General features: G+C 49.8%; 1 protein-coding gene across 11 annotated transcripts; it reads right to left on the bottom strand.

Moving 5' to 3' along the window:
- Positions 1-777: 777 nt before the first annotated feature.
- On the bottom strand, positions 778-17,759 carry FGF5 (fibroblast growth factor 5). Of its 11 annotated transcripts, none has more exons than XR_010082612.1 (6): positions 17,443-17,759; positions 15,056-15,159; positions 11,847-11,950; positions 10,920-11,022; positions 9,046-9,453; positions 778-2,115 (listed from the first exon to the last, which is right to left on the bottom strand). XR_010082612.1 is itself a non-coding variant. In XM_063415223.1 (5 exons), exons 1-5 carry the CDS (start codon positions 17,756-17,758, stop codon positions 9,395-9,397), a joined length of 615 nt encoding a protein of 204 aa, XP_063271293.1. In that variant the 5' UTR covers position 17,759; the 3' UTR covers positions 9,262-9,394. The 11 variants fall into 11 exon arrangements, 6 of the variants coding, with proteins under 6 accessions (XP_063271293.1, XP_063271291.1, XP_063271288.1 ...); XR_010082611.1 differs by lacking the exon at positions 778-2,115 and adding an exon at positions 6,570-8,253; XR_010082614.1 differs by lacking the exons at positions 778-2,115; positions 10,920-11,022 and adding an exon at positions 6,570-8,253.
- Positions 17,760-22,916: the final 5,157 nt, after the last annotated feature.

The raw sequence follows: 22,916 nt of genomic DNA, 5'->3' as shown, positions 1-22,916 counted from the left end.
AATCTAACCTTGCGTCACTGCACAGAGACATGTAACATCAAACATGGAAAAGTTCAAGAGGAAAGCTACATACTGCCTTTCCATATTCTACAACAGCACTCTGTTTCTGCCAAGCCCTTTTTTCGTTTTCTTATCCAGACCAAGTGCATGGACTGAATTTAATGATATTTGAGCATGCTTGAAAGACCTTCACAGAAAATAAAGTATGTCAGGAGAGATGTTAATAACCCCAACCCTGAGCTCCACACATCCTGTCACTGTCCTGCAAGGGCTTTTCTTTTGATAGCTTGGATCCCAAACACAAAATAAGAGAGTTTGGGACAAGCAATCTGGACAGCAATTCTCCAAACATTTGCTACTCAAAGTGGAGCAAGAAAGGAGCCCTGAGAGTGGGCATGTGCTTCCATCCTTGTGCATGAAGAAAACACTTCCCACTCCCTGACACCATTGCTAAAACACAGTGTCCAAGGGAAAGAAAATGAACAAGGAGAAGGCTGTGACATTCATATGGTGCTGCAGAAGAGCAGGCCTGAAGTCAGCAGCTAGAAAAGCACAGTGAAAATGAGCACCAAGTTTCTTGGCAGTAACAAAAGCAAAACTGCAGGGAATGGCAGATGAAAAAGGAAAAGGCTACATGAACAATTAACAAAGGAAAAGAATACATAATCCAGCTGTCAAGTCAAAGCAAATGCATTTATTCCCACCTCTTGTACTCAATCAACAATGATGAAAGACACTTGAGAATCAGTTTCTTAGAAGCATCTTTTTTAACTACTTCCACAGGGTGATAGAAATTTGGATAGGGAAAAAAAATACCCTCTTGCAGGTTGGCAGCCTGCTTTGGGGCAGAAAAATTTGCCAAATTTGGGAGGGAGTCGAGCTATGAATATGAACCTCCAAATATGTCTAGTGGTGCTGAAGGAACTGAGCAACACTGGCTACAACAACTTTGCAAAGATGTGGCCTGGCTGGCTGCCAGCTCCCTCATGACAAGGATGCCAACACACAATGCTGCAGTCTCTCAACACAGAATGCTGAGGGCACTGCTGGCCTCGAGCACATCTGCACTCCAACCCAGTCAGGATCTGTACAGCCAAACCACAGGAACACTTCGGAGGTAGCCTTGGTAGATGTTAGTGAAAGCCAAGTGCTCATGACAGAGCCCCACCAAGGCCTCATTAACCACCTGCCACCAGTCGCCGTGCAGGGGCCCAGGCTCATACCACGTGGGGCCAGTGCTTCTCCCTTGGCTTTGGCACAGGGAAGTGTTTCAGCTCAGAAAACTGTGACATGAGCTGGTAGAACCCCACCTAGCTCTGATTCCCAGCTGTGCCAGGAGCCGTTCCTGAATCTGCTAGCAGTCTCAGGTAACAGTGCAGAACAAGGCTGTTCTATGGCAACAGGTGTTGCAATGCCTAGGCTTTGGAGCAAGGACTAGAGAAGGCTCTTTTTGGTATGATTTCTCAGAGACCTTTATTCCCCAAGAGGGGGGAATGAAAAAGAGGACAAGACAAAGCCCATGCGTACTTTTAAACTGAGGGATGAGGGGCATGAAACAAACAGGTGATTTGCCCCAGGGCAGACTGACAGGTGTTTTTCTATAATATAGGGCAGGGTCAGGGGAAATATGGACAGCTGACTGAAGCTTGGAGGGTACTTGACTTATCGGTGAGGGGAAACAGGGAGGAACCATTGGGATACATAACTCCAAAACAGCTTAACAAAAACCCACCACCACACAACTGCTCTGCACAAGACTGCAGGATTTGAGCTGTTTTTGTTTTCTCTTCATACACAACACCCCAAATTCGGTGCTTTCAGGGTAGATATTCATGTAGCACTTTTGGTGGAAGGAGCTGGAAGATGGTGCAGTTATTGGAGCATCCCTGCCTGAGGCACAACTACCCAAAAAGAAAAAAATCCAATTCTTTTGAAACCATTTCTCTTTTTTAATTATTTAGCTCATCTTAGCTAAAGTTTACCCTTTCTTCACAGCTATCTTGTCCAAAAGAACCCTGATCCAGCAGATTATGAACTGCAGAAATCCACAGGCAAATCCATTTCCCAGATTCCAGTTTCATTTGAGTATTCATGAGCAGATGACAAACCACCCCTCTAGAAAGGAAGCATTTAAACACATTTGATTAATTTATGCCACATATTTTCCTCAATCTATAAAGAAAAAAAAGTTAAAAATTACAACAAATTAATTCTTATGTTGGTTATTGTAACACACCTCCAGGTGAGAAAACATTTCTACCAGCTTAAAAATCCCCTGCCTACATTACAAAGGTAACCAAACACATCTAAGTCTCTTAAAAAATATACTTTATATTGTATTAGGAATGTTAAGGACATAACACTTGGAAATATGAAAAATTGCTTAGGTTCTCTACATTGGGGAAGACTTTCAGGCCCAGTGAACTGAGTGGTCCCCAGACACAAACACATGCCCCTCCAAATTTGATACAAATAGCTATGGGCAGCTGCTATGGTTATTCAGAAGCCTGTGTCGCCAAGGCTGGAGATGTGCACAGGCTTTCCATGTCACATCTAGATTTGCCTGGAAGCACACACACACACACACACACCCCCCACCATTTCTGTGCCAGTCAGAAATGGTGTCAACCAGCAACTTGCCCCTCACTGCACCGCTTTGAAATACATTAAAAAGCTGGGGAAAAAAAACAAACCACAAAATAAATGGCTTTGTGCAGCATTGTCTTAAGATTCTGCCCACTGATGGAGAGAAAGAAGAAATGCTGTTCTTCCAGTTTTCCCAGTTCTGGAGCAAACAATATTGCAACAGCCAATATTGTCCTCAGCTGCAGCTGTGGCAAGCTTCCTCCTTGCTTCAGCCTTGCCCTGACTTCTGAAGGGCCACCAACAACCTGAAAGTACCAGCACTCACACCCACTACTAGAACGGACACTTTCATGTTCTTTCTTCAGCCAAGCAAACCTCAGGGATGTTTTTGCTCTTCTGACAGACTTGGCCAATTTAATTCCCATTTATCAAAGCAACAGACACTCTGTAAGGCACTGGAGTCAGAGCCCCTCTGGCACAAGAGCCCAAGAGAAGACTGCAGAGAAGAATTCAATGGCAAATTGAAATTCCATATATATCCCATAATGAAGGCCTGCTTTTGACAGGTTTCTTTTTGCTTTTGGGACACAAGAAAGGCCTTTAGATCATAAACACATACATGAAAACCCCACACAGATAACTTGGCTTTAAAGATATTGCACTTAATGTTACAGACATAGGAACACTTTTGGATTTGGTGTTTCTTGCACCTCCAGTCACTGAAACACATTAAAAGAATGAACTGCAGAGTCTTGAAGCTCAAATATTCAGATTATATTTTGGTGGTATCACTTGATATAATAAAACTCAATACAGTACTTAGAAAATGAAAAGCAACATTTTCTCCCTCATTTTTAATTTTCCAGTTTAGGGATCTTTCTAAAAACAGGATAAGAAAAAACAGAAGAAACGAAGTGCCAGACCTACTATTAACAAGTGTGCCAAAACACCTGCTTTCTGTATGTTTTGTAAACAGAACATGTTTTCATTAGACCTGACTACTTTTCTAAGAATCTAAATTTATATGTGTCAAAATGCACCCAGTAGGGGCAGGTGTTTCTGAGCCCACACCTCCCAGGTAAAGGATCAGAGGAGGAGTGGCACAGAAGGAGACAGATGTACCAGCCAGAGGTCAGCTGACTGTGTTTGGTAGGAATATTTAAAACCAAAGTGCTCTGCAGTTGCTTGAAGCCTGCAGATAACAGAAGCAAAACAAGCTGCACCTCGTGCTTCATTTTCTGCCCTCTCTGATCAAGGGAGAATAACACAACCTAAAGATAATACAGAAGATGGTAACACCAATCCAGTGCCCCCAGGATGGCTGGCATCAGGGTTCATGCCCCTCTCTGGCTGATAGAAATTAAATCCAGGTGTTCTGGGATTTAAAGAACAAAGCCTGGCTTTGCCATTTGCTGTTCTACTCCCAGCCACATTTGCACAGCAGGAATATCACTGGGTTCCTGTCCCCTTGGTGTATTAACCAAAGCAGCAGCCCTCTCTGTCCCTTCTCAGACACCAACCTGACCAGTCAGCCTCACACTCCTCCTAGTTAAAAAAAAAAACAACAACAACAACCAAAAAAAACAAAAACAAAAACAAAAACAAAAAAAAAAAAAAAAAAAAAAAAACACCAAACAAACAAACAAACCACCCAGGCCATCTAAAAATTGGGTATTTTACACCCAAAATAGACCTCTATCAGAGGTCAAATACCTCATGCTGCATTCCCAAGCATCTTGTGACTGGACACGACTCTTGTGTTCCAGGGACACAACTGCACAGAGATTGGCAGCAGAACCTCTAACGCTGGCCCCATGTTCTGCATGGAAACAACAGCCTCTTGTCCAGGAAAAAGCCTTATCAAGGCCAGTTCCAGCTCAGTTTTGGGAGGTTCTGCTCAGCAGAAGCGACCTGGGATACGGATCTTGGGTAGAGGGCAACCAGAGAGTTGGCTACACCAAGTAATGCACCAGACTCTGATGCACAGAGATCCAGGTTCCCTAAATCCTAAACATCCTCCCTGACCCACTGCCCCTCACCCTGCGGGTGGCACTGAGCAGAGACTGAGCAGAGACTTCTCAGCAGGGAGTCATGGTATGTGTTGGGTCCTCAAGAAATGTCCCTTCACAGCTACAGAAACCATGCCAGGGAGCAGGGCAGTACCACAGACACCTGTTTGAGGTGCACAGCAGGGGAGAAGGACTTGTCACAGAGGGGACAACAGAAGCCAAAACAGAAAGGGAAAACAACCCTGAGCTCATTTAGAGATGTCCTAATACAGTTAAAATGTTATTTCCAATTTACTTCTGCCAAGGAAAATAAAACAGAAGCCTGGCTTCAAGTCTTTTCATTTCAGATCCTGAAGAAACACACACAATGTCACAATAGATGGCATGTTACGCTTTTGTCTCTCAAAGTCAGCAGTGCACTGGGGTTTATTATCTTGTTTCCTGGTTCTCACCCAAAAAAAAAGCCTCTGACAAGATATCTGATGGTGCCTGCCTTTTTTTGGCAGGCAGAAAGCAGAAAGTATTTTGAGGAAATTAGTCTTACTTCTGTTTTCCCCATCAACGTTCCCTTAGCTTCACACATGAGGCTTAGACCTGAAAAGTTTCATCCTGCTTCATGAAGAATGTGAAAAGTGAAATAAGAGCACTGCCTTCAGACCTCCTGAATGCATTTCCTGCTACAGGTACTCACTTTGACCATTTGCAAAGGAATTACCACCATTGCTTAGCAGCCTTGCCAATGCTCTGTAACTAAGCAAGAGACAATCAGAAGGCAGAGGAAAGGACGTGGAGAGACCCACACCACCAGGTGAAAGAAAATAGTGGCCCTCTGGTCTGAAGCAGCTATGCAAGATGCGTAATTCAGAGCTACTCTGGAGCCAGCTTTTCAAATATGCTTCAGGATGAGCATTCCTGCGCACAAGGCAGGAAGTTTAGCTCCCAAGAAAACCCTGTTACATTTAAACCACAACTACAAAAGGTCTTCTCTGCTGAAGACCTTGAGATCAATCCCCACCCTCTGCTCACCTTTGCTCTGCCCTAACTCGCTTACTGAATTCTGCCTTGCTGATGGGTTCCTATGGAGCAACCCTACAAAAAACATGGGAATTATGGAAGCCTACAGAGAACAGCAGCTGCACAGCAGCCACTGGCTCTCAGGAGAGTAGAAAGGCAGTCCAGGTGCCATCTGTTGTGGTTGTTGAGTTTTTTAGCCCTTTCTGGGAAACGGAGCTGGAAGCTGCTGTTGTGCAAGACCAAAGACGAACACAATTCCTCAAGAGAATGAGGTCTGGCTAAAGCCTCAATGGAGCCTCACTGTGATGAGTTCTGGCCACTTGCAGGTATTTCCAAAACCATTAAACACAAGTTTATTTACCAAAGAGGACACAAGATGTCACTTACCAGCTAACCCATCTCTGTTTAGACTCAAGCAACCCCCTCCTGCATGAAGGACACAAGTCCTGTGTCCCAGCTGTGGACTAAGAAACTTCCATTATTTTCCTTGGATATGTTCAAGGCCAGATTAGAGCGCACTTGGAGCAACCTGGTCTAGTGGAAGTTGTTCCTGCTCATGGCAGGGGAGTGGAATGAGATGATCTTTAAGGTCCTTTTCAAGCAAAATCATTCTGTGATTCTATGATTCTATGAAGAGTCAATTTTGCATATTAAAATAAAAAAAAATTAAAGGCATTTAAAAAAAAAGTCAGTTTTTGCCTGAACTAGGAACTTGAAATTGGATAGCACATGAGGTATGGCAATAACTGAACTATGCAGGATGTGTTCCTGACCCACAAATGCTACCAAAGACATTTTGACACATGCTGTGAAATTATTCCATAATCATTTCACTACAGAAAAAAAAAAAGGGAAAAATTCCACAGGACAACGAGGCTGCTCAGAGGCTCTACCGTTCACTATGCTGACAAAGTAAGTGCTATTGTGCTGGTTTGAAAGCAAAACCAGTGAGACTCCAAGTCAGAACCACAATTTAATAGAAAATAAACAACAAGAAAGACAAAAATAAAATAAAAGCAATAGTACAAAGGACCACTGACACAATCAGCGATACAACCTAACACCCTGTTGGAAGCAGCCCGAAGTAAGTCCTCCCAGAGCGAGAGTTGTGGCTCCATTGAAGTAGAGATGGTCCTCGAGAAAGGGTCCAGTCATCCTCTGGGAATCCAGTGGAAACAGGCTATTGTAGTGTTTGGGATTGTTGGTTTTATCCCGTGGAAAGGCTTTGGCTCCTCCCACTGGGTGGAGCATCTCCCAATGGAATGAAGTAATGTTATCAGTCATGTGAGAGGCCTTAAATGGCCCATTCACAGGTAATGTCTCTCTGAAGAGGATGGGTAGAGGAAGAGCTAAGAAGGCACTGCCATATCTGGTGTTATCAGTTGTCCCATTAACAGAAGGCATCGCCCTCTTCCCCCCTCTAGAGTTACAAGAGATAAAGAAAAATATCTCCCAACCAGTTTCAACAGATGAAAATAAAATACACATTTTTGGTTACATTTTCAACCCAAGACAGCTATAAAAATGTTTTTTTAGCTCCTCAAAGCAAGGTCTCCCCCAACTACTAGTTATGGTAGTTGTTAATTTATTTTCCTCAAGAGGCCAGAAAAGCACGCAAGTAAGTACTTGAAGATGTACGCACCAGGGAAACAGAGTGGAGAAAGAGCAAGAACAAAAAATCAGAGGGAACCCGACACGAAATACGATAATACATGACTGCAAAGCCCAGTATTCCTGAGGCAGACTCAGTTCTCACAGCAAGCTCACACTGCAACAAGTGTGAGAAGGCAGAGATCAAAATAAAAGCCTAAACTCCAAAACTGCATAAGCTCTGCCTGAACTGCCCTTGCCAGAGACTTTTGGGGAGTGCATCAATACAAAGCTCAAAGGCTTTTTCAAGCCAAGTTAAACATCCCGCATAAAAGAGCTGCGACATATGATAACAATATCCACAGTAAAACATCCCAGGTAAATGACCGTTTACCTCGTAACCACAGCCACGGTAACATGCTTATCAAAAGTATCACATCCCTTCTGATAATATCCACAGTGAAACAGACGCTTGGCCTTCTCATGAGCCACCCCCATTAGTCCCCCGGAGCCTGAAGCATGGGAAAATACACATTTCAGGGCCACACTTCGGAAGGATGACGCAGGTAATCCCCTCACCTCTGGGGAGCCGCCCCCGCCACAACACGTGCTCAGAGTGGCGGATGCCCAGCTCCTCCCTCTGCCGCCCCACGGCCGCGCTGTGCCACGAGGGACACATGGACTCCGAGACACCGGGGACACCCACCCAGGCACCAGGAGCCGCCGGCGAGCGATAAAAGATTGCCTCCACGCGGCGCACGACACGCAGCTCAGCCACTGTTCCTGCCTCCCGGGCACTAGTGGCTGCTGTCTGGGAGGATACCTGCAAGTGATAGATAGGCCCTGCCCCCCGAGTGTGGGACAGACCACCTGAGGGCATCCCTCTCCCCAAAGAGTTTCCTCCAAGCAGTGTGCACTGGCACTTCAAAGGTCCAAATTCCAGCATTTGAGACCCTTTGTCGCTGTGATGCAGCTTGTTCAAGCAGATGCGTCCCTGGGAACGATTCCGTGTCAAGATCGTACTCCAGAAGCAGTGCACAGGTTCTTCTCATTTCTGGTTGAAAACCGTTCCAGGATCAGCAAAAAGCTGCCTTTGCCCACCCGAGCCACCCCCGCTGTCAGGTCACCTCACACCTCCGGACATATGTTTGCGCCAAACTGTTTGACTCTCGGCGAGGGGGGGACACACATCAGCAACAAACACCCGAAAAGCCAGAGAGCTGCGCACGGCACAAGCTGGCCGGGAGAGCCGCTCCCTGGTTCCGGGTGAGCTCCGGCTCGGCGGCACTTCTCTCGCCGACCCAGAAACGCCCAGCACTGCTGTGCCCGCCCCAGTGCCCCTCAGTGCTCCCCGGCCACCCGCTGTAGACGGACTCCACCTCTACCTGAATGTGTCAAGGTCTGCGCCTCCTCCCTCACTCCCGGGGACAGGCGGAGCCGCCGGGCTGATCGTTCCCCAGGAAAGTGGGGAGATTCCGAGCCCCCGCACGGAACGGACACCGAACGCTGCTTAACGAGCCCGGCCACGCCCGGGAGCAGAGCCCAGACACCCGGGCAGCCCCCGGAGCCGTTCCACCGGAGCCACGCTCACCTGCGGGTACGGCCGAGCCCGCGGCTCCTCTGCGAGGGTCGGGCCCGTCAGTGGCCGCCTCCCCCCCTCCCACCAATGGGCGGGGGCTGCGGGAAGGCGCAACGGGGGTGATCTTTGGGGTTCCTTTTGGGAATCAGGTTTGGGGGGCTGCGCACACCCTCCCCTGGTCACAGCCCCACCCCAACTCTCCCGAAGACCCCTGAGGCACCTTAAGGAACCCTCCAATCTTGTATTTGTTCATTTCTCTTTTCTTACCTGCCCAAACTCATCAGCTCCATACAAAATCCTCTTCCTCTCGCACCTACTGAAGGATGCCCCTTCCAAGCCATGCATCCAAGAGTGCAGGACACACACAGATTCTTTTGGGGGATCTGGAACAAGACATACACCCCTGGCAGGGGTGACTGTAGGGTGGAAAAGGATGGGAAAGCTTTTTTCCTCTCAGAATGTCAACGAATATCTTCAAAACCAGGGACCTGGGGGACAGTGCCAGGTGACTGCACTCTGCTGTACTCCCTGCATCCCCTTCCTTAGCTCCGCGTGCAGAGGATTTGTGCCTCCTCTGAAGGCAGCAATTGTCTGGAAAGGAATTTGGGAATCTTCTTTAGCTTCTTTGGTTTCTGACTTGTTTTCCCCAGCACCACAGCGGTATCTCTGAGGTGGCTGAAAATAAAAACAGAAAAAACACTTCCAAGAAATCAATTTAAATTTTAAATTTAAAACAAATATTAGCCATATTCTCAGGCCTTTAGTCACTTGCTAGGCAAGCCTTGTGAATTCCCTTAAAGAAGGGTGTCCGACAGAAACAGGGAGTGTCTGCTGGATTCCCTGACCCTTTCCTCCCTGCTGGGGCTGCTCACTCCCTGGCACAGACTTCTTCGTTTCAATAGCACGACTATGTTTTAACTATTACCGCAACAGCAAAACATCAGCTTTTGTGTGTTTTCCCTGTAAGAGTTTTCTGTAAAAAAATATTAAACCAGTAGCTTTTTACCTCTGAGACAATGCGGTGGCAGCAAGACCAGCACATTCTCTTCTCCCTTACCTGCCTGGGGAGCTACACACACCTGCCTGGGCTGGGGCAGCACCCAAAAAGGTTCTGATTCCATCAGCTCACTGAGATGAATTGAGCACTAATTGGATTTTGTCCATGCACAGTCAGACAGTTCGACTGGAAGTGATGGGGAGCACAGGACACCCCTGTTCACCTGACCCTGCCATGACCCAGGTCCAAACAGCTGCCCCAGAGGAGCCATAGGAAGGGACAGCCGGGCACACAGTTTGGGGGACACAGCAAAGGGAGCACACACATCCCTTCAGCTCTGCTCCACCCCATCACCAACATCACACTGGCCAACCTCAATCCGACAGAAACACATCGAGCAGCCAATTTTGCAGCATTCATTTTTTTTCCTTCAGTGGAAGAAAAGAAGGCACAGACAAAGCAAGAGATCACACAATCAGGCTATAAAATGAAACAACTACTTTATTCCAGCATCCCCATCCATCCTCATACATGGAGCATGCAGGTCTGGCCAGGGGCTGCCAGAAGGAAGATAAAGGCAAAGAACCATGATTCCAATAGAAACAGCCATTTGTATCATAATCAGATGGGGAGAGAAGGCTAATTACTTCTGCTGGATGCTGGTAGGCTCACGTCCTGAGGGATTCTGCCAACCTGAGCCCACCTGTGCTCCTATTAAGGCTTCACTGGTGAGGTTCAATGCTACCAGTGCCTGTACATACAGCAACACTGCTAAACACTGATTACAAACTCCATATGCACAACTATTCCACAGATCACACCACAATGGAGAAACAATTCAACATCAGGGCCATCAGGAAACCTGTGTGGGAAAAACACTCCTGAAGGGACAAGCAGCTGTAACAGGATTTATTGCCACATTGCCACACTCACTGTAAAATAAAAACCTTGCTCCCTGCATCTGCAAATGTACTGAGAGTGATAAAATAAATCAGCAGCAAAAACTGTTGTATGAAACCAGTGGGCACCTGGGAGCTACAGGCATCCCTATCATGTGGGGGTACTTGTGGAGGGACTCCTCCAGGGAGCAGGAATGCCCCAGCACCATGGCAGAGGTATTTTAAAGCAGGCATCAAATCCATACCTGGGTGAAGAAGAAGAGACTCGCTCCTCCAGCTGTCCAGGGAAGAATGGGAGAGATCACCAGGAGTGGGCTGCAAACAGCCACCCTCCCCAAATCTGCAACCCTCACAAAATATATACACACATATATTATTGCCAACAAAGTTTGAAGACCACCTCGCACCACAGATAAGGCTACTGAATTTGCAGGGCTTGGTCTCTCTGTTTTATTTGTGGAAGGGAAGAACTGGCTTCTAAGAAAGGGAAAGGGACAGACCTGGGTATAAGGTGCCTGAGGTATGGTCAAAGGAAAAAGTGCAGCAAGAAGGAGATGCAAGAAAAGCAAACAAAATCGCTTGGCTCTGAACATCTCTCTCGTATGAAAATGATTGTCAAAGGAGTCTCTAGTCAAAATAAGGTAAAAAAACGTATTTGCTATAAAGGTACCTTTCTACTTCTAACCCGAGGTCCGTCCAGTGCTTTCAGTTCACCACGGGAATTCTCTTTGGCAAACCCGAGCTGCTCATCCCACCACATGCCTCCGGGGATGCCGCCCAGCTTGTGCGGTTAAGAGAAAACCTTGAGCCCGGCACAGCCACCTGGGAGCTACCCCATGTCCATCTGCAGAGGGAGACATGGGTCTCCCGCTGGGTCAGCCCCAAAAGCTCCCCGGTCCCTAGTCTCTCCAGCACCAGCATCCCTGCCATGGCACTACCCAAAGCGGAACTTCAGCCGGTACTTGACAGGGCTGGGGTTCTTCCGAGGCAGGGATGGGGCGACCTTGGGCTTTGGCGGCGGGGGCTTCTTCTCAGGGAGAGCAACAGTGAAGGCGAGCTCAGGGGGCTGCGGCTGCCAGAAGCGGGGCAGGAAGTGCGTGGAAATGTGCTGGGGCCGGGCACGGGGGCTGCACCCCCGCTTGGCTTTGCCCCGCTTGTTGAGGGCCACGTACCACTGGCGCCCCGAGCGAGGGCTGCGATGCACGGCCGAGGCGTAGGTGTTGTAGCTGTTCTCCTGGAAGCGCTCCCGGAAGTGGCAGTCCACCGTGAAGCGGGCCTGCAGGGACAGAGGGGACACCGCTCACAAAGGCCAGGTGGTACCAGTCCCCCATCCCCAATGCTTGCTGGTTTGGCTGTCTCCCAAAACCAGGCTCTAAGGAGTGGGTGGAAACACGGGGCACCAACACTGAAGGTGCCAAGCACCTGACTGTCTGGAAAACCCCCAATGCAGATACTTCAGTGAGGCATGCCACCCAGATTTGGGCTTTCTCGGGAATAAAAAGGCTTGGGCTGCCCCAGTAGTGCCCTTCCCTCCTGTCCCCTCCTGCCCTGGCAGTGCCCTTCCCTTCTTTCCAAAAAAAGCACTCCAAAACAAAAGAGCAGAGCCTAGCACTCCACCTATGTGCCCACAGCCCTGGGAGCCCTGGCTATAGCTTCTGGCAGCCCCTCCCAAATTCTCTGCCACACTTTAACCTGATGGTGCACATGGTATCTAGTGCTCTAAAGGTTCCCCAGCTCAATTTCACAACACCACCTCCAAACCACTGACATAGAGGAGACACTGAGCTCTCCAACTTTGAAACCAGTGACCAAGAACAAGACCCAATCCCCAGAAGGGCTTTGCAACCACAAGAAAAGCATTTGAAAGCACAAATTTAACCAAAGAAGTTGAGCCTTACAGCACAAATGACAGAGCCCACAACCTACCAGGCACATTTTGCCTCATAGCATTTGGAATTAGGTCTTCTTTAGCTTGCTGCTTCTGAGGGATGCCACCTCCATGACTCATTTTTGCTCTCCCTGTCTTTCATACACCTTCCCTGCTGTTTCCCCCACACACAGGCCTTCACCTTCCCCAGCAAGGCTTTGCTGACCCTTGGTGCTCCTTGAAGCCCCAGTTCTCACAGCAGTGCTCAGGCAGGATGTCCCACCTGCAGAGGGAAGCCCCTGCCCTGGGAAGTGCACCAACACCTGCCTCACCATGATCCTGTCAGACTTCCCCACATCCCAGCCTCTCAGCTCATGACTGCACTGCTCCAGTCTGGAAAAGCCATTTTTTCCCACATAGGGCAGGGGGGGGCAGCCACAGCACAAGGCTGGCATTGGATTTGCTCTGCAGAGCTCCAGAGACAATCACCAAGAGCAGTCCTGAAGTCAATTAAATTTCAAAATCCAGTTGAGCAGAGATTTGCCCCAGCAAGGAATGCAGCTTTATTGCAACTCCTGGAAAAGGAGAATTACCTGGACAAATCTGTCCCCTGGGGTCCGTGCTGGACAGGCACAAAACCCCTCCCACCCGCTTCAATGCTAAAAATGGACAAACAGAAGAGCAAGAATGTATCAATGAGGAAAAAGCCATCTGTGCACGCAACTGATAATTGCTGGAATAACTGTCATTTTCTGAAGCTGGTGCCTCTAAAAATGAACCACTCAGTAATTTAATTAAGCTGGCATAAAAAAGAAGAAAAGAAAGAGGAGGAGAGTGTCTGTAAAACACCAAGCTGGGATGGAGCTGAGCCCAAGAGTGAGTTTTGAAGGAGCCCAAATTCCTGCAGGAATGACTTCTGTCTGTGGTTCAGCACAAAGTCTCTGGCCTGACTCCCATATCAAAGTGCTGCCCTGAGTGACGGGCACAGGACACGCTTTGTACTGCTCAGAACTCATTAGGCCATGAAATAACTTTAATCCTGCCAGTGCAGGAAAGAGCAACAGATGCTGGGTTTGCATTATTGACATTGTTTAGTCCAGCAATCTTTAGACATTTGGGTCAAGTTTCTACAAATTTGCGGCTTTCACCCAAACAGGGCATCACGTGTTCTCACCCCTGGCCTGACCCTCCTGACTGACGTCCCTCTCTGGCCCTGCCCTTTGTGTGTCAACAATTAACCACACACCAACAAGGCTTGATTTAATTTCTGCCTGTGCCAGGGCATAAATCAAGGCTTCAGCTCAGATAAGAGGCCCATTGTACACCAGAAGGGAAGGCTCTGGAGGGTCCAGCAATTGGGCTCTGCTTGTTTCCCTCTCCTCTCCATCCTTTCCCTCTCCTCCTGCTCTGCCCCTCTGCTCTCACCTCCTGTTTTCCTTCATGAAACCATTCCCTTTTTCCACTAGATACCGTTCATGCTCCTACTTTATTTTTTAAAATAAGCAAGCACATGCTCACCCTTTAACCATCAATAGGCTTCAGGAGCAACACACCAAAAAGACTTAAAGGGAGAGAGAGGTGAGTTCATAAATCTCCCTGGAAGTGATCTGTGGTCTCGGGCAGTGCAAGCACATCCGAGACATCTGCTCTGGGATCAGGAGGTTTTTCTTGGAACTGTGGGGTGGGCAACGACCTTTTCCCTTTCCCCAGCCGTCAGCCCTGACCAGGCTTTTCTGGGAACCACCCTCAGGGATGAGATTCTGCCTTAAAAATGGCTTTCCTGGGGTGGCATATGTATACACACCTTTCAAAGGCACTGACCTTCCTGTTAGCACAGTTCACTGTGTTTGTTTAAATGACCTCTGGAACTGACAACAAGAAACAGGGAAGCAACATCCTGAGGTTGAAACAAGCGGTGAAATCATCTTATGGATTCATTTCATACAGAAATTTGGAAAAAACATAATGAGACCTGCAGGAAACCTCAGCCTTCAGGAAAACATTGTGCAAAGAAAAGTTACCAGGATTTTTCCACTTTAGCTGCAACATACCTGCACAGTCTGGACCTTACCTGCCCGAGCCTCTCCAGGGTTCTCTGTTTCCAAGGGCAAAGCCAGCCCGAGCCCTGGGGCTGTCGGTGCCACACGTGCTGCTCGCTGGGAGACATTTGGCTAAACCCTTCTGTGCGATCTGCTGCAGAAGTGGCTAAAAATAACCCAGCCGTGCTCAAAGAACAGGCTCTGCTGATGCAAATACGCTACTGCACACAAAAAGGCCCACTTTACACGGTTAAATGCACTAAGTAGGAAGGTGGGCTTGGGGGGCTTCAGCTCCACCTGTCCCCTCTCTGTCTGCATGGTGTCACTGCTGCCGGCGCAGAGCCAGCACAGCAGCCCTACAGGGCCATCATGTGAGGGCCCTGCCTGGGACTGTCACTGTGCCGACACGTGGAGGTGTCACAAAGCTTTTAATAAACAACACGTACTGATAAGGGGAGGAGGGGGGTTTACTTACACTTGCATGGAGTTTTCCTTTTTTTGACATCGCTAAAAATTTGTTGCTGAAAACTCCTCGTATTCCTACAATCCCCTGAGACACAGCAAATATTTCCAAAATACCTAGGATGACAGAAATCCCAAAATAAATCACATTCCTTTTCACATCGGTGTGACAGAGAAAAAAGAAATACTCAGTCTGATAGATTTGCATTTCCTCTCCCACGTCCCTACTGCTCATCTGCCTGGCTCCACCCAGCTCTTGCTCCATCCCTCTGCCTCACAGAGCAGCCTTCATCCACTCTGGGATGGATACAGGGTGGTGGCTGGGACCTGGGGTTTTTTTTAAAGTTCCATTTTTGAGTACAGTTCCTGTCTGGGCTGTGGTAGAACAAGTTAATCCCCTGGGGAAACCACTCTCAAGGGTGGGAAAAATGCCCTGTACCTACACCAGCCTGCTGGGATCAGAGTTGCCCATTCTCATCCCGCACACACTGAACTCAGGAAGTCAGTGTCACACAAGCCAGCTGGGACTGGAAGTACTGCTGATGCTCCCTCACACCCTGTCTTCTCAGCAGGGCTTGGGGGATGTGGTACTGTGCAACCCAGCCATAGAAAAAATGGGAGTTTTCTGAGCTCCATGGGTGTTCTGGCCCCTGACGGGGCATGTAATACTTGCAACACATCTGATAGCAGAACTACAACCTCTGAGCATCCCTCAGCAACAGCACTGACACGTCACCTCCTCAAGTGGTGTGAGCTAACTCGAGTAGAGGGCTGGGCATCCCCCCAACCTCTGCCAGTGGGGGGGCAGCACTATGTCCCCAGTGTACCCTTTGCACCCTGAGGAACTGGCATTGCTGCCCAGCTGCAGCCCCAGGGGCTCTGTGGCCCTGGCCCCAGAGGAAGGAGCCAGCACAACGTCTCTCCTGGCCCCCAAAGGGCTGTGGGATTAACATGCTGGGAGCAAACACGAAGCCATATTAAATCCCCCAAGGCTGGATCACCACTTCCCACATTTATTTTAAGGAGGAAGCACATCCCCCTGAGGCACCCAAGTCCCAGCACCAAGGGCCTGGGGGTCACTTTAGGGAGATTATGGGTTGCCATGCCCCTCACGCCATGTGCCATAGGCCACAAGCCATAAGGGTCTGCAGCCCCACTGCAGCAAGGTGACTACATTGACAAATACCTGGCTGTTCTTAAGAGCACCACAAAACCTCCTGCCTTTTGCAGGGTGGCCCTGCTGCTGTGCTAGACATACTCCTCTTTATTGGGGTTGCCCGGGGTGAAGCCCAATTTCCCAGAGGCCAAAGCTGGGGTTTCCCTGCCAAAAGCCAGCTTCTTCCTCCTGAGGGCCTCCTCACCACAACACCCCAGCACAGCCCCGCCTCACCAATGCATGTCCCCAGCCAGGGCTGGCTCTGCTCTGACATGCAGAGCTGGTGTCACTGTGGCCTTTCCGGGGTGGGATATCTCAGGTTAAGGAGGAAGGAACTGCACATAATTCAGGTCTCTGCAGGACAGCTGTAGCACCAAACTTCTGTCAGCCCTTCCAAACCCATGTCTCCCAAAACAGCCGTGGTGTGGGTGCCCCGTTTTCCTATCCATCCTCTAAACCCCTCCAGGCCAGATGCCTGCTGTGGCCATGAAGCCCCAAGCAGAGCTCCTGGACTCCTAGCATTCTTGCCCAGGGATTGTTCTCCCTTGTGGGGTCAAGGCACAGCCTGGGCCCCAGATTCTTTGGTCCTAGGCAGATGTGGTGGCTGCTCCATGAACGCTCCCAACAGCTGAGCCACGCACGCTGCCAGGGTCACCTCAGGCCCAAGCCCTTGGGCTCTTGAAGTTTCATCCCCACCTGCCATTTCATTCCCTCTAGCAAGATATCATGGCAACTCCAGCCAGAGGATAAGGCATGAGTTAGCACAGCTTTCTCTCTGGGGAACGTCAGCCTCAGTCCTATTTTTAAACTGAATATATCCTATCACTGAGAGAATGAGAATGCAGAGAGACGGATGGAAAAGTCCCATAGGGAAGGAATCGGAAAGGGGCAGCATCTTCTCCCCCAGGTGCCTGGCAAGGGGCTATGATGGGAATGCAGACCTCATTCCCTCACACTATCCCCACGGATTCACTTCCTTGGGCCGAGCAAACCCCCAGGTGGGTGGCAGTTCCCAGAAGAAGACAGGCAGCTCTCACAGAGCCCACAGAACACAGCCCCCCCTGGCACCCCAAATGCCCCTTTCCGGGCCTGCCAGGGCTGCAGCTCACCCCAAGTGAGCGCGACAGGAGCGAGAGGCTCTGTTAACCCCCGCGGGGGTGGGAAGACCGCAAGGATAGGGATGCTCAGATCCGCTACCCCGGCCCAGGCGCAGCAGCCCCCCAGACCTCCCGTTCCCCACTCACTAAGCGGACTCGCGTCGTGGGCGCCGTCCACGCGGCCGTCGGGGTGCAGCTGGAGGTGGAAGCCGATGCCCACCCGGCAGTACAGACGGCCCCGCCGCCGATCCGGGCGGCTCCGGGGGAAGCGGCTCGGCCCCGCTGCCGCCGGGGAGGAGGAAGAGGAGGAGGAAGACGCGGGGGGGTTGCGGCCCCGCTGCGCCCCGCCGGGCACCTGCTCTCGCCGGGCGCGGGCGGGCAGGGCGAGGAGGAGGAGGAGGAGGAGGAAGAAGGACGGGCTCATGCTGCCAGCGGGCGGGAGGAGGGAGGGAGGGCGCCGCATCCCGCTCCGCTCCGAGCCCTGGAGCGGGGGACCGAGCACGGGGGGAACCAGGCCGCCCCTCCCCGCTATTTATAACCGGGTGGCGGCCCCGCACCTGTGCCCGGCCCCATGTTCCCCCCCCCCCCAGGCCCCCCCGCCCCCGTCCCCCGTGTCCGCGGCAGATGCGGGGCTCGGGGTGCATCTATTTGGGAATTAACTTGTCCTCCTCGCCGGGACGAGGCCACCGGGCTGCGAGACCCTGGGGACAGGCTCGGGTTGCAGCCCCCCGCCTGGGGTTTGGGGGGTGCCACGGCAGCTGCACGCCCAGCCCAGCCTCGGGCAGGGGGCTCGGGACAACCCCTTCAACCGCAAAGCTGCTCTCCCTCACTCACGGGGCCAGGCTTGGCCCCAAGAGCAGCCCTCACGAACTCTCAAAGTCATCTCACGGCCTGCAGGAAAGTGGTGGCCCTTGGCAGTCCACAACATCCTCCTTGGTCCCCGGCCAGGGGGTACACGGCCCCCAGCCTCTTGCCAGTGTCAGGGTGACCCACACACGTACCAGGTGCCCCCAGCACCAGCAGCCGTGTTCCTTCCCAAACACAAAGACAAGTGAACAGCATTGCGGTACAGGAGACCCTGCAGCAACAGCCCATCCATCCCCCTGGCACAACTCCACATGGATTATGCTTTTCTCAGCTCCTAGGACCGCTCCAAGGCCCTCAAAACCACTGGAAAAACCTCACCCTACAAAAGCCAACACAGGCCAAACAGCCTGCAGCCCCAACTCTGCCCCTCTGTGCCCTCAGTACTCCTGCCAACCAGTGCTGTTCTCTAAATCCCACCTAGGAACCGCCCCTCAGCCATGCCAGGGGTTCTTCTGGCTGGTGGGCTCATCCAGGCCACGCGCCCAGGGATCAGGTTCGGCAGGAAGGAGGCAGAGCCGGTGGCATGTCAGAGGGTGACCTTCGCCTTCCAAGGAAGCTGAAGGTCAGGGGCACAGAGAGGGACATGCACTTAAGGAGCTGTATCCAGCCTGGTTGACACCTGGCACAGCCTGGTGTGAGCAGATGATCTCACAGTGTTGCTGCAATTTCAAACCATTTCTCACATATATATATATCTCCACAGAGCTATATGCACACACATTATATATAGACATGTATACATAGACAGCCCTATATATAGATGCACATACCTGAAGGAAGGTCAGGGCACTCAAATCTTGTTTACTTCTCCCAGCTGTAGTGGTTAGCCTGGCAAAATCCATGACTTCCACTTACCTCCTCTTGAATTACACACACATGCTGATTCCAAATCTGGATCCATGAGGAGGATAAGGACCTGCAGGACTTCTTAACCTCTTGAGTGGTGTTTGCGCAAGAATTTCAGTACCAGCACAGTTGAGGGAGGCACGGCCACCTTGCTCCAGGAGGATTTCCTCCTGACCATCTTGGTGTAAAGGCTGCAGCTGGTACAGGATCATGTCAGCAAAATCCCTGTTCTCCATCTGGGTCAGCAGACCAGAAACCACTTCTGCCACTGACAGTTAAAGGTGAATGCAAAAAAGTTTACAGTTACCATCCTGGTGGTGACTGGGCACAGCAGCAGCCCAGGAGCAAAAAGAAGACACCCCCATGCCAGGGCCAGAGATACTCACCATTAGAAAAGATTCTGTGTCCAGAGGCTTACCAGCTCACCCTATTGCCCACCCTCACAGTTTGCAACAGCAGTTCTGGTGCCATCCTGGCTGCCAGGCATCCTCTGTTCACTCACACGTCGGTTTTTCTCCTCCAGTGAAGAATTCCTAGAAAACTCAAACTCCCAAGGGGTGTGGCTACCAAGAAGGCAACACCAGCCAAGTGGGCTTGCCCAGGCTGGTGTTCAAGACCTGCTTTTGGAGGGAAGCCCACTGCAGTGCAAGTTCGTGACCCTTTCTGGGGGACACAGTGAGGCAGCAGAGCCCGTGGGTCACTCATTCCCTGTGCTCCTCTTTTCTGTGTTGTGGAATGGGACAACTGTAGCATAGCATCCCCCTTTTCTGAAGACTCCCTTGCCCCATCAGAGCAATACGCAAATGCCTTCACTGTGGACAAATGACTCACACAAGTCCCTGTTGCATGCAGTGTGTTTTTGTCTTCACCGTGAAACACTGAGAACTCTCAAGCAGTGCTTTGGGTGTGACCTGAATGGTTTGGGGTGCTTCTAGTTGTTCACCTGCATAACACATCAATTTTAAATACACCAGGTGCTCCTGTAGCACAACTCAAAAGAAGTCCCAAAAAATAACAACATAAAAACAAACGAAACCCAAGGTTTGAATCTAAATAAATAAGTAGATGTAATAGTGAAGTTCCTGGAGCCATTGTGTGTAATTGCCTTTGGCAGTAACAACCCTCATACACACACCAGCAGCTATGGAAGCCTAATGCTGATGTTATATTATTTAAATTTTTCAGGGCTTGGTTACAGAGAAAACTCAGCAAATGGAGAGGATAAGCTGGGTTTCAAGTGTAAAATTTCCCATTTCAAAATGAGAAAGTCTCTTCTGAGCCTGTTTGATCTGCTGCAGAGCATTGGGCCTGCAAGTTGCATGACAGGAGCACCCCCCTCCCAATGTCAGCCTAGTGTTATTTAATTGCCACTTTAAAATATGTGAGGCAAAGCATGACGAGACATAAGACCAGTGAACAGAGCCTGGGAAAAAAACCTTTGCAATGTGGATGTCCCTGAAGGAGACTTATTGCAGTCAAATTGAGGTGGCTGGTCCCCAGGTCACCCTGCAAGTCCCTCTAGAAGTGCCCCACTCCCAAAAGAATGACAACTGTGGCTGCTTGAGGAGCTTTGCAAAGCCAAACGTTACCAGGAGAACGTGCATTAGAACAGGTTAATTTAATTAAGATGATTAACCTCATCTTATTTAAGATGATTATTACCTTCAGGTGCTGTGGGGAGCACAGGTGCAAGTATGGTTAACATGGCCCCATGAGCATGAATGTCACCAAGATCACTCAGAAGCTACCTCACAAGCCTGGATAAGGAAATAAATTCTAACAAGTGAAAATAAATATCTCTTTGAATAAAGCTCAGAGCATGCTAGGCATTTTCCAGCATTCTGCAGGACAGCACTTTGTCTCACAGAAACTTCCTCCCTGTGTTTTTGTTTTTGTGTGTATTAGTTTTAAAGCCACCATCAACACGTTCTGTACTGGGTCAGTTCTTTCCCCACTCCAAAACAGACCTTAGCAGCAGGGAAAGTAGAGAAGAATTACAATACAGCTCATCTGATTTTCAAAACAAGGGAACTATTTCAGTCTTTCCTAGACAGCCACAACTGAACAATACATTTTCCAGAGCTGGGTATTGCAGTGAAATCCTAATAGCTGATTTTGTAATTTTAACCAATTAGAGGTTAGCTGGAGATAGACATCGTACAAAGAGGAGCTCAACCTCTGTGCAACAATGGCAGCAAACAGTGCCAGCAGCCAGGCAGCAGATCTCCATCTGTCCAGCACACTGCTCAGCATCTTCATGTGCAGCAGAAAACCCAACACAAAGATTTTGGGATGGCCTCTGCAGGATAACTGGGAGGATGCTCCAAGGTTTCATTGCAAAAGCCTTGCTTGTATACCTCTCTTCAGACATAAGGAAAAGAGTTCATGTGAAATTCTGTACAACCTGTGCTCATGCTGACCAGGAGTTCACATGCCTGTGTCCAACTGCCTGATGCTAATCCATTCTCAAACCTGCTGCCATGTGGAGCCAGAGGCACAGCTCCTGCTGGCTTCAGCAGGACCGGATCAGGCCATGAGGCAGGCAGCTACCCACAGCTCCAGCCCAAAGGTGTACAGGCTGTGGGTCTGCTGCCCATGGCCGCCCAAGTACTGCACCTTCAAACAGAAACCTCTGTGGGTGCAAGGCTGATTTCTGCTCCCCAGGAACAGCATTAATATCAGGATTTGTTTGGATTAGTATAATTTGTTGTAATTTGCAGTGTGGCTTGGCTACAGGTAAAATGAAGTAGTCTTTAAGTATTGCAGGGCACAGGGAAAGGGCTTCCCAAATCTGAAGGCTGCTTGTCCTTATTTCCAGCTCCTACTTGCTGTTCCTCTGCAGCACACTGAGGATGCCCCTTGTGGGTGGGTTTTGGAGGCAGAATGAGTCTGTGGGCTCTGGCACAGGCTTACAGGGGCAGCTCTGTTCCAGGGAAATGCCCTTGTGATGCCCCAGCACTGAATTTTCTGGGCTGTGATGCTGAGTGAGGAATCTGCATGGGGAAAAGCCAGTTGGTGCTACAGCCCAGCCAGCTTCTGTGCTGTGCAGAGACACAGCACAGCATCAACCATGTACAAGGAAAGACATTTAAAGAAAACAAACCAACCAACCAAAAACCAACAAAACCCAAGCCAAAACAAAACAAAAACCAAGGAAAAAAAAAAAAAAAGAGGGAGATTCTCTTCCTGTTTCACATGCAGCAGCAGCAATGTTGACAAAGGACCAGTATGTGGTAAGGCTGACCTGAGGAGAGCCAAATTGGCTCTTGGGAGGGATCTCCTGTGGCCAAGCCCTGAGACCAAATGGCCCAAGGGGAACTCCTGCGAACCCCTTCATACAACATACAACTCCACAGGATCATGGGCACTGCCTGCCCTTATTATGGCATGTTCTGCTTGTGCAGGAAGCATTAGTTGGAGTTTGATTTATCACTTTGGAGTTTGATATCCGATTTTACCAAAACAAAGTCTTGTATTAAATTTCCTGACCTGTAGTTTGTAGATTTTTGTTCTTACAGACAGAAACAGTGAGCTTTGTGTGGCAGTGACAATGCAGGCACCTGCTGCACCACACGTGCCCTAACAGTGTTTTTAGGGGGCTGACTGCAAACTGATCTAAACCCGATGAGAGAAGTCCTGGGGCTTTGCACCATACTTTCTGAGAGAGTCACAAGGGACACAGAAAGCAAGGTGCTGCAGGATGCTGCCAGGGCAGGGCAGGGGCACAGCACACTACACGGCTGTGAAAGGCCATAAAATATTTGGGACAGATGGAAGAGATTCTGAAACCTGCAGATGTATGCTGGGTTCCCGAGTACACCTTCGTGCAGGGGAAGCACCATCCCTCCAGCAGCACCAGGACAAGTGCAGGGAGAGCATAATTAACACCGCCGCTAGGAACCTCCCCG

This window comes from Prinia subflava, chromosome 18 (assembly GCF_021018805.1).
Source record: "Prinia subflava isolate CZ2003 ecotype Zambia chromosome 18, Cam_Psub_1.2, whole genome shotgun sequence".
Lineage (NCBI taxonomy): Eukaryota > Metazoa > Chordata > Aves > Passeriformes > Cisticolidae > Prinia > Prinia subflava.
The sequence above is the reverse complement of the archived record's forward strand: the minus strand, read 5'-3'. Positions and strand labels throughout refer to the sequence as shown.